The sequence below is a fragment of the Indicator indicator genome, chromosome 35 (assembly GCF_027791375.1).
Source record: "Indicator indicator isolate 239-I01 chromosome 35, UM_Iind_1.1, whole genome shotgun sequence".
NCBI lineage: Eukaryota > Metazoa > Chordata > Aves > Piciformes > Indicatoridae > Indicator > Indicator indicator.
In genome coordinates, this window is record NC_072044.1 from 4,840,761 (window position 1) to 4,857,043 (window position 16,283).

At 49.2% G+C, this 16,283-nt stretch overlaps 1 protein-coding gene across 1 annotated transcript in view; it reads left to right on the forward strand.

Moving 5' to 3' along the window:
- Positions 1–16,283, forward strand: part of KDM5B (lysine demethylase 5B) — a 71,149-nt gene that overhangs the window by 25,368 nt on the left and 29,498 nt on the right. The window contains exons 5-12 of the mRNA XM_054395847.1: positions 114–248; positions 4,963–5,056; positions 6,643–6,746; positions 9,162–9,320; positions 10,152–10,271; positions 12,089–12,247; positions 12,681–12,862; positions 16,106–16,268. Coding sequence (XP_054251822.1) covers positions 114–248; positions 4,963–5,056; positions 6,643–6,746; positions 9,162–9,320; positions 10,152–10,271; positions 12,089–12,247; positions 12,681–12,862; positions 16,106–16,268 — 1,116 coding nt within the window. The remainder of the gene's footprint in view (positions 1–113; positions 249–4,962; positions 5,057–6,642; positions 6,747–9,161; positions 9,321–10,151; positions 10,272–12,088; positions 12,248–12,680; positions 12,863–16,105; positions 16,269–16,283) is intronic.

Here is a 16,283-nt window from a genome sequence, read left to right on the forward strand (position 1 = left end):
ACTCCAGTGTGGGGCATTTGGATCTAACTCCTTTCGGAAGGGTCAGAGAGCATCTGTGTCGCTCCCTAAAGCCTGAAACGAAGACGTTAAGTAATCCAAGTGTGTCTCTTTAGTGCTTGCAGAAGCCAGAGCTCAGCAGTGACACCAAGGACAAGGAGTACAAGCCCCACGACATTCCCCAGCGGCAGTCTGTGCAGCCGTCAGAGACCTGCCCCCCGGCTCGGCGAGCCAAGCGCCTGCGAGCGGAGGTGAGAGCCTGCCCCGTGCTGCCCAGCCTGGCACCCTGGCACAGCAGCTTCTGCTCGAGTTACAGCCCAGCTGTCGTTGTGATCTGCTCACCGATGTCTGAGCACAGCCAGGAGCTGCTGAACTTTTTCTTTGCCTTGTAAAAGCTGCTGAAATATTTATAAACACCCAAACCACAGCGAATGTGGCAAGGGTTGTGTGGGGCCCTGACTGTGTTAGTGAGGGCTGGAGTTCTGAGAGGCTCTTCTGCTGAAGCTGTGAGTGGCTGCTCTCATGTTTGTAGCAGGATTATAAATAGTGTGGGGCTCAGATGAAAATACAGGTGACAGATTCTAGAAATGAAGTTTGTCTTCAGCAGCTTTGATCTCTGTCATTCCCTCAGAGCACACCCAGACTGACAGCAGTTGTTCTTTACATGTGTTGGAAGGTTTCTATGAGTCTTTCATGAGCTGAAAAACTCAAGGTGAGCCAGCAATGTCCTTTTGCAGCCCAGAAGCCAACCATGTCCTGGGCTGCATCCAAAGCAGGGAGAGCAGCAGGGCAGGGAGGGGATTCTGCCCCTCTGCTCTGCTGACACCCCACCTGCAGCACTGCCTCCAGCTCTGGGGCCTCCAACACAGGGACCTGGAGCTGTTGGAGTGGGTCCAGAGGAGGCCACAAAGATGGTCAGAGGCTGGAGAACGTTAGAGAAGCCTTGCAGTACCTGAAGGGCTCCAGGAGAGCTGGGGAGGGACTCTGGACAAGGATTGGGAGTGCCAGGATGAGTGACAATGGCTTTGAGCTGGGAGAGGGGAGATTGAGCCTGGAGATGAGGAAGAATTTTTTGAGAGTTAGGGTGGGGAGAGCCTGGAACAGGTTGCCCAGGGAGGCTGTGGATGTCCCCTGCCTGGAGGTGTTCCAGGCCAGGCTGGATGAGGCCTTGAGCAAGCTGGGCTGGTGGGAGGTGTCCCTGCCCATGGCAGAGGGTTGGAATTGGATGAGCTTTGTGGTCCCTTCCAACCCAAACCATTCTTTGAATCTGAATTTATGAAGCCAGATGTTAGAGCAGGGAAGGTTTATTACAACATTAGCTTTGTTGGATTTGATTTTTTTAGTCCCAGTTCTATCAATTTGAGATACTTTCCCCATGCAATGCAAGGAAAAACTTGCCCAACATGAAATCTGTGTGGTTGTGCACAGTCAAAAAGGCTTTGGTCTAACATGTGCTTAAGAAATAATAGTTCTCTGGCTAAGCATAACCTTTATTGGCTCTATCTGTGTAGAGCTCTCCTGTGCAGCCATATTTTAGGCATATTGCTGGAAAACTGCACTGCTGTGATTTCATCCTCCCCAGGCTCTCTGCCTTCAGAGTTTATTCTTTCTTTTGTAAAAGCAGATGAAGAGCAGGGGAGGCTTATTCCCAGGAGATGGAATTATTAGTGATGACATCATGAGTTAGGAAGGACATGATTGCCTCTTCCTTTCCAATCCAGGTTCCTGTTTGAGTTTGTTTCAGACCCTCTGTTAACTCCAGTGGTTCTAGGCTTGGCCTTTGTTGCTACTAAGTAGTTCAGTTTAGCTGTTGCAAATTCTGCCTGGAATTGTTCCTAGTTAATAAGTTACAATTAAGGTTTTCTAAAGCTTTTCCACTCCAATACCCAGCTACCAGTAGACTTATGATTGTGACAAAACTTCAGCAGTTTGGCCTGAAACTTTCCACTTGAAGCATCTGCCTGTGGTTGAGAGATGCTGGTTCTCACCTCTCCTTTACAGGGTGGCAGCAGGGCAAACACACTGAAGCTGCTTGCTGGCAGTGGTGTCAGGTGACACTACCAAAGTGCAGGTTTTTGTCATTGCTAACTGCTCCTAATTAGCCAAAACACAAAGCTACCTTCGCAGCACTTTCCCTGGGGATGCCATGCACCTAATTGTTGTGGAAAGAAAATACTTGGCTCAGAAAATTGAAAGAGAGGGAGGGAGAGGCAAGGCTGAGTTGAGCAGCCTGGGCTGAGTTGAGCAGCAGGGGCTGACTCCCTTAGCAAGGAGTTGTAGTGTTTTAAGGCAATAACTTGCAAAAGCTGAAATGAGTTAATGTGATTTCTTTGTTCCATTTCAGTGCAAAGCCAGGTAAGTTGATTAAATCCATTTTACTCTCCACTGAAGCTACAAGCAGGTGGTTTTTGCACTGTTCTGGTTGCAGAGCAGCACTGTTTGGTTAATGACTTTTTGCTCTAATGATCTGTACCTGGTCTTGCCAGTGTCTTGCATTGTAAAACCTGAGTTATTCTCATGTTCACTAGCTTGACATTTCCTGCTTTTCAAAACCATCTACTGTAAACCTTTCAAGAAGTGAGCTGAAGGAAGGTGCTGTAGATGATTCTTACCAGCAAACAGTGCAGCCTGTGGGATGAGGGTTAGTTGGCAGCTGAGAGATACAAACAGTTTGGCCTTGCTCTGTCCTGCCTGGTGAGTAAATGCTTAGGAAAAAGTGTTCATAATTAGGAAAGGACAGTGACAGCTGCAGGCTGGTTTTGAAATGAGAAGGACTTAGCTGTTTGATGGAGAAAAGGGTAAAGGTAGAGACCAGAGCAGTGCTCAGGAAGTGAAAGTGAGATGAAGTGATGAAAGGCTTGGGCTGAGAAAAAGAGCTGCCCTTGTGAGGCTTAAGCACAGAATCCAGACACACTCATGGGAGCTGGAGGTGCAGAACAAGGGTTGTCTGATACTGCATTGCCTGAGGATCAGTGCAGGCTGGCCCCAATTCACTATTACTAAATATAACAAACAGGTTTGTTTTTTGTTTTTGTTTGTTTTTTTTTTGCAAACCTTAAGCACCGAGACCTCTGCCTGTCTCATGGAAACAGTAACCTGGGCAAAGAGAACACATAAAGTGAAGGGAAAATAATGTCAGAACCAATGTGAAAACTCAAACCAAGCAACCAACTGAGCCCACAGAAACCCCCAAACAGAACAGAAGCAATCCCCAGCCCCTCACACAGCTGAGGATGCATTGGGCCAGAGGTGCTGTGGCTAGAGCCAGGCCAAGTCCCATTGTCTGGGGTTGAGGGAGGGGCTGATTGTGGCCTGACCTCTGTGAGTTTCCTTGAGAAATCAGGCTTGGAAAATACAACTTTGGAGAATCCTATCTGTGCACAGAGAGAGTTGAGAATTGTTTTCCCACAGTTTGAAAAGTTCAGAGAGGAAAGGAGAGAATTACCTGGGAACCATTCTGTGCTGAAAGCTGCCCAGGGAGCTCCTGCTCAGGAGACAGAGCAGCAGCAGCATCTGCAGAGGGAAAGAGAATCTCTGAAAGCCCAAAGTTCCTTGCTGCTGCTTTGCTTCTCATCAAGTTCCCCTGAAACTGAACTAAACCTGAGGTGTTACTGGCACAGGCTTTGCAGGATTTCATTCCAGATCTCTCTCCCTTGTTCCCTTGTCAGTTTTTCCTGAGCTGTTTTAAAGGATGGAATAGAAGCATTTCAGAAATGCAAGTTGCCTTTTTAGATGTAGTCATTTGTAAGTGTGAAATGGTTCTCTGAGTTTAAATGAAGTCCCCAAAGCTTTATCTGACTTCCACCTGCCTGCCTTTTCTACAACAAGCCAGGTTACAAGTTTTAAGACCTCTTTTGTACCTCAGTGAAATGCTTGGGTCTCACATCAGCTTGTTCTCAGAACCTCTGCAGTCCTCTCTTGGCATTTATCAGAGTGGATGAAGAAATACTTTTTTTTTTTCACTTGAAAGTCAAAATTGTTCTCTTTTCCCTGTTCTTTTCTCAGCTCTTCAGAGGATTGAAATCTGTATTTTAAATCTTGGAGGGGTTCTCCCCCTCTGCTCTGCTCTGGGATGCAATAGAAGGGCTGTGGTGAATAGGTCAAAGAGGTTCTCCTGCTCCTCTATTCTGCCCTGATGAGGCCACATCTGGACTATTGTGTCCAATTCTGGGCCTCTCAGGTCAAGAAGGACTGCAGGGAACTGCTTGAGAGAGTCCAGCCCAGAGCCCCAGAGCTGCTGCAGGCAGTGGAACATCTCCTGTGAGCACAGCTGAGGGAGCTGGAGCTTGGAGCTGGGAGCAGAGCAGCCTGAGGGCTGCCCTCAGTGCTGGGGATAAAGATGTGCAGGGCTGGAGCCAGGCTCTGCTCAGGGGTGGCCAAGGACAGCACAAGGGGCACTGGGGGCAAGCTGGAGCACAGGAGGTGCCATGGGAACAGAAGGGAAAACTTTGTCCCTGTGAGGGTGGCAGAGCCTGGAGCAGGCTGCCCAGAGAGGTTGTGGAGTCTCCTGCTCTGGAGACTTTCCAACCCCACCTGGATGTGTTCTGTGTGCCCTGCCCTGGTGACCCTGCTCTGGCAGGGGCTTGGACTGGATGATCTTCAGAGGTCCCTTCCAACCCCTAACACTCTGTGATTCTGCCACCCAAGTTGCTGAGCAGCAGAGACTTGCAGGGAATGTTTTGGATCTCAATAGACCCTCTCTGGTCAGGACTCTCAGAGCTAGTCAGCTTTTCCCCTTCTTCAGAGCCAGAGCAGCTCTGAGGGGTGGCAGGGGTGCTGCAGGTGGATCTCTTGGGGTCTGCAGCCTTCCCTACAGCTCTGCAGGCAGAGGACAGCCAGAGTCCAAAGGGTTGGAGTCTATGCAGGCAAGTGGCCTGAGTGCAGAGAGCCTTGACCCAGATAGAGCTCTGGAACCAAAGTGTTCCAGCTAAGGACATTACTGATTTTGTTTTTCTTTTCTTGAAGGCAACCAATATCAAAACTGAATCTGACAGTCCAGAAGCCAGAACTCACAACCTGAGGCGCAGAATGGGCTGTGCCCCTCCAAAGTGTGACAATGGTGAGTGGCAAGGGGGCAGGGAAGCAGCAGCTGAGTGCCATTTCTGGTCCTTGAGAGAAGCTTCCTTTAAGAGCAGAGTTAAGTTCAGCAGTTGGAGCAATTCAAAATAGTTGAAAAGAATATTTCTGTTATTTTTTTTTTATTAACTTGGAATTAATTGTAAAAATTGCCTCATGCTTTTGGAATGCTGTGGGTTGTGTTTAAAGTGCTTGGGTGTTCTGACAGAAGATATTTTCAGTTGCAAGTTTATACTTTCTTAAACTTCTTTGTGTCCTGTGGAGCCATGAGCCCATCTCCATGTCCTTCCTCTAGTGAAAGGCTTGACAATGCTGGATCCTAGGTCTAGGGAGAATCTCCTCCCCCTCTGCTCTGCCCTGGTGAGGCCACACCTGGGATGCTGTGTCCAGTTTTGGGCTCCCCAAGTCAAGAGCGACAGGCATCTGCTGGAGGGAGTCCAACAGGGAGCAGCAAGGATGCTGGAGGGACTGGCATGAGCAAAGGCTGAGAGCCCTGGGGCTGTTTAGCCTGGAGAAGAGAAGGCTGAGAGGGGATCTGATCAATGTCTATCAATATCTGAGGGGTGGGGATCAGGATGGAGGTGCCAGGTCCTGTTCAGTGGTGCCCAGTGACAGGACAAGGAACAATGAATACAGACTGGAACCCAGGAGGTTCCACCTCAACATGAGGAGACACTTCTCTGGTGTGAAGGTGCTGGAGCCCTGGAGTAGGCTGCCCAGAGAGGTTGTGGAGTATCCTCTGGAGACTTTCAAAACCCACCTGGAATTGTTCCTGTGTGTCCTGCCCTGGGTGATCCTGCTCTGGCAGGAGGGTTGGACTCAACCTTTTCAAGCCCCTTCCAACCCCTAACATTCTGTGTTCATTGTCCCCTTGCCCTCAGCAGCAGAGCCCTGGCATTCTCAGTGCTCTCTTGGATAGACTGGGGAGTGGGGGGGAGTTGCCCTTTGTTGTTGTTGTTTGGAGGGGGGGCAGGTTGGGGTTTGGTTTTGGTTTGTTGGTTTAGGGTTTGTTGTGTAATGACAGGAATGAAGCCTAGAGGAGGGATTTGCTCAGCTGAGGTGGGAGTGTAAGAATGCAGAGGAGTTGCTTCTTTGTCAGGCCACTTCTGCTTCATGGTCACCTTTGATAGGTTTTCATGAAAGCTACCACTACAGGGAGCTGCAGGGTGAGGATGATGAGAGGAAGCTGTGGTGTTGTGTCATGTCTCCATGTGCCATGCTGCTGTGAAATCGGGAGGAATCCAACCACTTTGCTAACACCACATGCAAACAAAGCCTTAGCTCAAGAAGATAGTCAGAATTTAACTTCTGTGGAGTTTCAAATACCCTCTCAGATGTGGACAGCAGTGGCCATTGCTGGCTTGGTGTTTCTGATGCAGGATTCTGAGGGCATTGCAGGGGTTGCAGTCTTGCCTTTAACTGAAACAGGTGTAAGGAAGGGTAAAAAACCATTCAGCAAAGAGCTTGGGGCAAGGCAGGCTACCAAGTAATAACAAAGAACAAGAAATGCTAAGCATAAAACCATTTTGTAACAACTCCATTTTGATTTTTTTTTTTCTGTTACACCAGAAAAGGAACTGCACAGCACAGTGAAACTTGCTGAGAAGAAAGAACATGCAGGGGAGCCAGAGAAAGACAAATCCAAAGTCCGATCCAAGAAGCCCACGAATGCTGTGAGTACAGCCTGCTGCTGCTGCTGTTGCTTCACAGGGCTAGCAGCTGCCATGGCTCTCTCTTGGGTGGGACTCCTGTATTCTTCATGTCACCCTCTGGTTGAAACAAAGCAGTTTATGTGCCTGTGGGTTCCATGTACTGCTGTGCCATGAAGCTTCATGCTTGTTACACAGCTGAAAATAGCAGGAGAGTTCAGTGTCTTGTAACTTGTTTCCTGCTCTCAAGATTCAGTCTCAAAATAAGCATTTGGTAAGAAGAGTCCAAACTGAAGTGGTTCTTCTCTGAAATCATCTCTCTCCCTATTGCTCTTTGTTGCCAAGTTTGGCACCTGGTGCCCAGCAGACCTGCCACTTACTCCACAATTTCAGCACTGGCTTAGAAGCTTTGTTCCTCAAATGCTTCCTAAAATACCAACCCTGCTCCTGCTGCAACTCTTCACACACCACCACTCACCTCCAAAAACCCCCAGACTGAAAGCCAGGGGAGTTTGTCTCACTTCTGAGGAGATGATGCTGAGACTCAGGGAGACCTAACAGTGACCTTCCAGTACCTGAAGGGGCTACAAGAAGGCTGCAGAAGGACTGTTTACAAAGACCTGCAGGGACAGGAATAGGAGCAATGGCTTCAAACTAGAGCAGAGCAGATTAAGACTGGATGTTAGGAACAGGTTCTGCACCATGAGGGTGATGGAACAGTGCAACAGGTTGCCCAGGGAGCTGGTTGAGGCCCCATCCTTGGAGATATTCAAGCTGATGCTCAACAGGGCTCTGAGCAACCTGATGTAGTTGGAGGATGTCCCTGCTGACTGCAGAGGGGTCGGACTGGATGAGCTTTGGGGGTCCCTTCCAATCCAAACCATTCTATGATTCTTTAATTCTTCTGTCCATGCCACTCCTTGGGTCCTTCCTAAACCCAGAAGTGTTCTTTGGTTTAATCCACACCTACAGGCAGACACCTGAGAGTGGGGTCTCAGATACTAGCAGCTGACACCCCCACCTCCCAGAGAAGCTTGGGGGGGGAGCAGGAAATGCTGCTGCTGCTTCTGACAGCATAAACCAACAGGAGCTGCTTGTCCTCACAGCTCTGTTCTGGGCTTGAGAAGAGCTTTCCAGTCTGTTGTAACTCAAGTGTGTTGTGGGACAGGCAGCAGACCAAGCTTTGGAGTGCCTGCAGAAGCTTGGAGCTTGGTAGCTGCTGTGGGACTCTCCCATCAGACTTCTGCCCCCCTGCCCCAAAGCACACAGCTCTGCTGGGAGCTGGGGCCTCTCAAAAGTCCAGTGCAGGTCTTGGCCAGTATCTCTAGGGTAGAAGAGGACCACTCCCAGCACAAGAAGGCCCTTCCTCTCTTCTGAGGCATCAAACAATTCATCTCAGGGGAGGATGAGATGCACACACACTGCACAGGAGAGCAACAAGACAAAGGACTTGTGAGCCACCAGCAGGTGCTGGCAATACCTGCTGAGTCCCCAGTGCTGCATTGAGGTGTCCTGGCCACCAAGTCAACTCCTCTGTCATACATGGAGGTGCTGGCAGCTCTTGTGGCCCTTCCTTAAAATACAGAGAGGGGTGATTTAAACTGAAATATTTTGTGTTTGCTTCTCTTGTTTCCATTTCAGAGAGCAAGACAAATGAAAGTTAGCCCAAGGTCACAGGTGCCTGAGATGCCAACCTGCTCTGGCACCCTGAGCTCCCTTGCAGTGCTTCCACTATTGGAGAGCAGTGAAGGGGAAAACCTAATGGATGGGAGGTTGACCATGAGCCAGCAATGTGCTCTGGTGGCCAAGAAGGCCAAGGGCATCCTGGGGTGCATTAGAAGGGCTGTGGTGAGTAGGTCAAGAGAGCTTCTCCTGCCCATCTACCCTGCCCTGGTTGAGGCCACATCTGGAATATTGTGTCCAGTTCTGGGCCCCTCAGGTCAAGAAGGACCTCAGGGACCTGCTTGAGAGAGTCCAGCACAGCCACAAAAATGATGGAGTGGAACATCTTCCTTATGAGGAGCCTGAGAGAGCTGAGGGCTCTGTAGCTTGGAGAGGAGGAGCCTGAGAGGTGACCTCATTCATGTTTATAGAAACATAAAGGGTGAGTGCCCAGAGACTGGAGCCAGGCTCTGCTGGGTGATGCCCAATGCCAGCACAAGGGGCAGTGGTGGAAGTTGAGGCATAGCAAGTTCCATGGAAATAGGAGGAAAAACGTTTTCACTGTGAGGGTGACAGAGCTCTGGAGCAGGCTGCCCAGGGGGGTTGTGGAGTCTTCTTCTCTGGAGATATTCAAACCCCACCTGGGTGCCTTCCAGTGTAGACTGCCCTGGGTGCTCCTGCTCTGGCAGGGGGTTGGACTGGATGATCTCCAGAGGTCCCTTCTGGCCCATGGCATTCTGTGAGTGTGATTCCCACTCTGGCCTGTCTCTGTTCCAGGTGGATCTCTATGTGTGTCTCCTGTGTGGCAGTGGTAACGACGAGGACCGCCTGCTGCTGTGTGATGGCTGTGATGACAGCTACCATACCTTCTGTTTGATTCCACCCCTTCATGATGTTCCCAAAGGGGACTGGAGGTGTCCCCAGTGTCTGGCTCAGGTAAGCTGACAAACCATGCAAGTTCTCCTGATGGGTTTGGTAGGGGTTTATTGCATGGTTTGGTTGTGGTTTTTTGTTTTAATGTAAACTTGATCCTAGAGATAAAAAAGACAAATTTTGGTAGAAACTGAAGTGGAATATTAATTCAGGTTGTGAAACAAGCTGCTAGAGGGGAAAGCTAAAATGGAGCCTGGACAAATTGGGAAGCCAAAAATTGCTCTGCCTTTAATGAATACAGTGTATTTTACTGAGCACCTCTCCTCTGTATGTCAGATCGGAGTCTGACCGCCTGAGTGAGAGCTCCACAAAAATTCATAGAGCTCAAAACTTCAGGGTCAGGTCTCTGCATTTTTATTCTTTTTTGCTTAGTTCTACTGGAGGAAGGAGAAATTAGCCATATAAATTGCATAAATGTTAATCAGCTCATAAGTCAAGATTGTGCCTTGGTGAATGAGGCAGAGTAGTTTTTTCCTCTGACCCCCTGTGACTCAGGGCAGTCGTTTCGTTTTGGTCAGGTGTCCTGCTTGCTGTGACAGCAGCCCAGGAGTGGAACATCTGAGCAGGCTCTCTTGCTAATACCTGACAGAAATAAGGATCTCAGGCTTGAGGAGGGCAGATTTAGACTGGAGAGAGATTAGGAAGAAATTCTTGGCAGTGGGGGTGGGGAGACACTGGAACAGGTTGCCCAGGGAGACCGTGGATGTCCCCAGGCTGGATGGAACCAATCCGCTCCAGTGCGAGGTGTCCCTGGCCATGGCAGGGGGTTGGAACTGGATGATCTTTAAGGTCTCTTCCAAACCATTCTTTAAATCTGAGTCTTTTCCATTGCAGGAGTGTAACAAGCCTCAAGAAGCATTTGGCTTTGAGCAAGCAGCAAGAGACTACACACTTCGCACCTTCGGGGAGATGGCAGATGCCTTCAAGTCAGACTACTTCAACATGCCTGTGCATGTATGTCCAGCTGCTGAGAGCCCTGGGGCTCTTGAGTCTGGAGAGGAGAAGGCTGAAAGAGATCTGATCAATGTCTATCAATAGCTGGGGCTGGGGGTCTGCTCATTTGCACCCTGTGATAGACAAGGGGCAATGGATAGAAACTCCAGCACAGGAGGTTCCACCTCAACGTGAGGAGGAACTTCTGCACTGGGAGGGTCCCAGAGCCCTGGAGCAGGCTGCCCAGAGAGGTTGTGGAGTCTCCTTCTCTGGAGGCTTTCCAGCCCTGTCTGGATGTGTTCCTGTGTGACCTGTACTGGATTCTATGCTCCTGCTCTGGCAGGGGGTTGGACCTCCAGAGGTCCCTTCCAACCCCTAACTAGCTGATGGCATCAGGCTCACAGCATGAGTTCTTTTTCATTTGTTTTTTTTCTTGCTTAGTTAAAATCTGTAACTTTTGAGAGGGAGGGGAGAATTCTGGTTTTCAATGGAGTGAAATCCCAAATCAGAGGTTCTCATGGATGTTATGGTTTTTCCTGCTGGTGTCATGGTTTCTTGTTCTGCCAGCTTCCTGGGGGGAGGGTGTTTTGGTTTTTTTGCTTCATGAATGGTGTCTGGAAGGAAGAGAATACTCCCTGTCACCACTTTTTATGAAAGAGCAAAGCAGCAGCATGTCCAGAGCTATGGTCAGTGGGACAGAGTCTAGTTGGAGGCCTGTGTCTGGAGGAGTCCTTCAGGGTCAGTACTGGGACCAGCACTATGCAATATATTCATCAATGACCTGGATGAGGGCACCAAGGGCACTGCCAGCAGTTTGCTGATGACACCAAACTGGGTGGAGTGGCTGCCACAGGAGGGTTCTGCTGCCATGCAGTGAGACTTGGACAGGCTGAGAGCTGGGCAGGGAGAAACTGAATGAAATTCAGCAAGGGCAAGGGGAGAGTCTTGCACCTGGGAAAGAACAACCCCATGGAGCAGGAGAGGTTGGGGACTGAGCTGTTGGAGAGCAGTGAAGGGGAAAGGGACCTGGGGTGCTGGTGGACAGGAGGTTGACCATGAGCCAGCAATGTGCTCTTGTGGCCAAGAAGGCCAAGGGCATCCTGGGGTGCATTAGAAGGGCTGTGGTGAGTAGGTCAAGAGAGGTTCTCCTGCCCTTCTGCTCTGCCCTGCTAAGGCGACAGCTGGAATATTGTGTCCAGTTCTGGGCCCCTCAGGTCAAGAAGGACCTGGAGAGAGTCCAGCACAGAGCCACAGAAATTATGAAGGGTCTGGAACATCTTCCTTTATGAGGAGAGCCTGAGGGAGCTGAGGGCTCTGGAGCTTGGAGAGGAGGAGCCTGAGGGTGACCTCATTGCTGTTGACAAAGATGTGCAGGGGGAGTGCCCAGAGACTGGAGCCAGGCTCTGCTGGGTGATGCCCAATGCCAGCACAAGGGGCAGTGGTGGAAGTTGAGGCATAGCAAGTTCCATGGAACAGTTTTCTCTGTGAGGGTGACAGAGCTCTGGAGCAGGCTGCCCAGGGAGGCTGTGGAGTCTCCTTCTCTGGAGACATTCAAAACCCATCTGGATGTGTTCTGTGTGCCCTGCCCTGGGTGCTCCTGCTCTGGCAGGGGGTTGGACTGGATGATCTCCAGAGGTCCCTTCCAGCCCCTAACACTCTGTGATTCTGTCTGGGATGGAAACTTTTATCTACTGCATTTTTTTTCATCTTGTTGAAATGATTTTGGAACAGGGCAATGTTTCATTTCAATGTTCCTGGTTGGAGGTTCCTCCCTGAGGTAGTTTCTATGCACATGAGTTTTATCTGTGTTCTTCTTTTTCTTTTCTTTGCACTTCTAGATGGTCCCCACCGAGCTGGTTGAAAAAGAGTTCTGGAGACTTGTCAGTACCATTGAAGAGGATGTGACAGTAGAATATGGAGCTGATATTGCTTCCAAGGAATTTGGCAGTGGCTTCCCAGTCAGGGGTGGGAAATTCAAAGTTAGAGCAGATGAAGAGGTAGGTCCTTATTGGCTCACTGTAGAGGTTTGTGTTGCAGTTCTTCATTAAACAAGTTCTTTGCTTCAATGCACAGCAATGGAGCTGGTTTGCAAAGTGTTTGCTTTGTGGATCTGGCACAGTATTTGAAGAGGAAAATTGCACCAGAGTTTTGGATGAATCAGACTTGCTGTGCTCAGACATTAATGGCCAGAGGTTTATCCTGGGAGTTAATGAATAACTTCCAAACAAAACCCAAAAAAGTTCTCCTTTTGACAAAGCAGCTGAGCTGAGATTTGTGGAGGGAGCAGACAATGCAGGGTTTGTTCTCACATTCACTGACCTGTTTCTTCTGGGTTTCAGTCGGGAAAGATTCATTTCTTCTGCTGCTACCTTCTTGGTTTTTTTTCATGTAGTGTTCCATAAAACTGTGACTGCTCTGTTCAATTTTCAGGAATACCTTGATAGTGGCTGGAATTTAAACAACATGCCTGTGATGGAGCAGTCTGTGCTTGCTCACATCACTGCAGACATCTGTGGGATGAAGCTGCCCTGGCTGTATGTAGGAATGTGCTTTTCTTCCTTCTGTTGGCACATAGAGGACCACTGGAGCTATTCAATTAACTATCTGCATTGGTGAGTTGGAGGAATATGCTCAGCCTGAGAAGCAATTTCCCTTTCATCCCCCTGCTTCCCCTCTTTAATTAGTGGAGTAAAGCCAGATTCCTGGAGTTCAGGCTAGGTAACCTGTGTGATCCTTAGCAGCAGGGTGAATTTGTCACCCTGTGATTGCTGCATTGATTTGCTTTGGGACAAGAGGTCATATTTTGGAAAGAGACATCCATTCCCAGTGCTACAAAATCCATGAGAGCTGCAGCAGACTCCATCCACTGTTTGATTCTGCTCAGTGTGAAACTAAAACCCATGCAGGTTTTGTTTGAACACCATCTAGCTTCAACTAACAATCTCAGGGTCCTGCATATTTTTTGTCTGTTAGATCATTCTGTCATAAATCCTCTCATCAAGCAAACTCTTGTCAGCTGTAATCAGGACAGACCTTTGCCATCCCTTTGATATTCTAAGCAGATTGAACTTCTTCAACTTCTCACTTTACAGCAGCTTTGCTAAGAATTGGAATTATTCTTGCCACTCTTCCTGAAACCTGGCAAGCTCTTTCCTTTGCCTTGTTCATACAAATGTTCCAGAAAAATGGGCAAACCACAGCCCAGCTGCTGTGCAGGAGGTTTTCTTTTTGGTGGTTATTCAATTGCTGCTCCTTGAAATAGCTGCTGCAGCACAGTCTGAGCAGTCAACAACTTAATTCACTTTCTTCCTGGGTGCTTGACATGATTCAAACAAATGTTTGAATGAGCTGAAGAAAGTGAGTGATCAGGATTAGCACTGTAGGAAGGAGCTGCCTTGTCTTTGCCTTTTTTTTTTTTTTTGGTCTGGGTCTTCAGTCAGGCTGAAAAATCTGGAAAGGAGAGGAGGTTTGTTTTGTTTGCAGTAGGAACATCTCTGCTAGGAGAGCTTCCCTCACTACTATTGTTAGAATGGCATCCTGTGCTCTCTGACCTGTCCTGGCTTGCACTAATGTGTTCGCAAGGCCCAGAAGGTGTGGGAGTGCACCCAGGTGTGCAGAGCTTCACAGTGCACACAGGGAGAGACCTGGAGAGTGCACACAGGTGTGCAGAGCTTCACAGGGCACACAGGGAGAGACCTGGAGAGTGCACCCAGGTGTGCAGAGCTTCACAGGGCACACAGGGAGAGACCTGGAGAGTGCACACAGGTGTGCAGAGCTTCACAGGGCACACAGGGAGAGACCTGGAGAGTGCACCCAGGTGTGCAGAGCTTCACAGGGCACACAGGGAGAGACCTGGAGAGTGCACACAGGTGTGCAGAGCTTCACAGGGCACACAGGGAGAGACCTGGAGAGTGCACCCAGGTGTGCAGAGCTTCACAGGGCACACAGGGAGAGACCTGGAGAGTGCACCCAGGTGTGCAGAGCTTCACAGGGCACACAGGGAGAGACCTGGAGAGTGCACCCAGGTGTGCAGAGCTTCACAGGGCACACAGAGACAGACCTGGAGAGTGCACACAGGTGTGCAGAGCTTCACAGACCCCTGGGAAAGTTGCCCTTCATGCTTTCAGTGTATTTCTCTTCCCCCAAGCAAGGCCTTGATGTCTTTCCTTTTCATTTGCAAATGTTCTCCTCTATTTCCTGTCAATTTAGAGGTTTAAGTCTGGGTTTAGCCTGTTCAAGAGCAATGTGTAGTTGAGGCTAATACTGTTCTTAGCCAGAGGAGTCAGTCTTCATTACCTGCTGCTGCAGAGACAGCGCTGCAAACTCTGAGAAGACTTCAGAGGGGAGTTGTTGTTGTGACAAACTAGGGGTGACATGTCCAGCTTCAGGGTTGTGCCTTGAAGGAGCTTTGTGTCCTGGTAGAGTGTTTGAGCAGAGAGTCCCAAGTGAACCAGGCTCCAGCAGCAAACCTTTCATAGGGTTGAAGACAACAGTTCTCCTGTGTGACTCTAATTCCTGTTTGGTTTTCAAATAATAAAAGGAGGAAACCAAACTCTTTGGCTTCTAAAGATGCCAGTCCTGATCAGAGGCAGAATTTCCATCATTTCCAGCATTTCTGAGGGTAGGAATGTGGCTCTGTCAGGTGTGAAACTGTCACCTTCATTCCTGCAGTTTTCTGCCTCCCCAAGGCTGACCCCTGAGAACACCCCCTGGAATTGTGGCTTTCTCCCTGGCAGATCTCATGAAGTCCACCAGCCCCTGGTACCAGCATCCTGGTCCAAGTCTGCTGCATTCACTCCTTGGCACTGATATGTATCAAGGAGCAGAGTTCCTGACTGACCTGGGACTGGGTCAGGACATGGGGCAGTTTGTAGCTGCATCTGTGACTGGTCCCCATGAATTCATGGAATGGTTGCAGGCTGATGGCCAGGTCCAAGGCTGCTCAGTCATTTACCACTGCTTAGTGGCCACTTGTGCTGCTCCTTGTGACAGCAGTGTAGCTGCCCAGCCACAGTCCCTCACACCATGTCCTCTTCACCATGACAGAGGTGCTGCTTGAGCACAGGACAAGCTCCGAGGTATGAGGGATGTGCTCCTGGACTGGTACCACTCTTCCCTTCTGGAATCCTCCCAATTGCTTCATGATTTGTGGGAAAAATGAACTCTCTTGGGACAGCTTTACTCTGCCAGCTCTTCAGGAAACTTGGGAGAAAGTGATTTGCCTGTTTCCTTCTTTTCTAAAGACCTTTTCTCCCCTTGTTCTTTAGCAGGGCTTGGCAGGCATCTGCTTCTCTGTGCTGCACTGATGGTGCAGCTTCATGGTCCCCCTGAAACAGCATCTGCTGAGCACAGCTGCGCAACCTTCATTTGCTCAGCTGCCTTGCATTGGGTTAAGCTGTTGCTAAAAGTTCTTTGTTCCTATTCTGGATATGGATTAATTTGTTTTTTTCTTGATGTCTTTTGCATAATGTGGAAGTTTAATTCCTGCCTTTAGGATAAGTTGCTTCTATGGCATTGAGACAGAAAGGGCTTTGGTTGTTAGATCCAACAGTCTGTGTTCATGGTGAAAGACAAAGAGCTGGAATCAGCAGAACTTCACTGAGGACTTCTTCAGGCTCTTGGGTTTTTTTTCCCCTCATAATATTCTAAGTATGTGCTCAGAAGTGTAGGCAGTGAAAAGCTTGGTTCTGGAGGAGGGAGCTGTGTGAAATGGGAGGATTCAGGAAGTCAACTAATCCTTGCATTCCTTCCTGGTGATGGAACCTCCTTTTGGCAGAGGGTGTGTTTGCAGGCAGAAGAGTGAAAATGTGACTGACAAGATTGCTTATATGTAACTGTTTTTAATAATCTTGCAGGGGGGAGCCTAAAACGTGGTATGGAGCCCCAGGGTATGCAGCTGAACAGCTGGAGGATGTAATGAAGAAGCTTGCTCCAGAGCTCTTTGAATCTCAGCCAGATCTCTTGCACCAACTTGTCACCATAATGAACCCGAATACTTTGATGGCCCACGGAGTGCCTGTATGTCGTTGGACT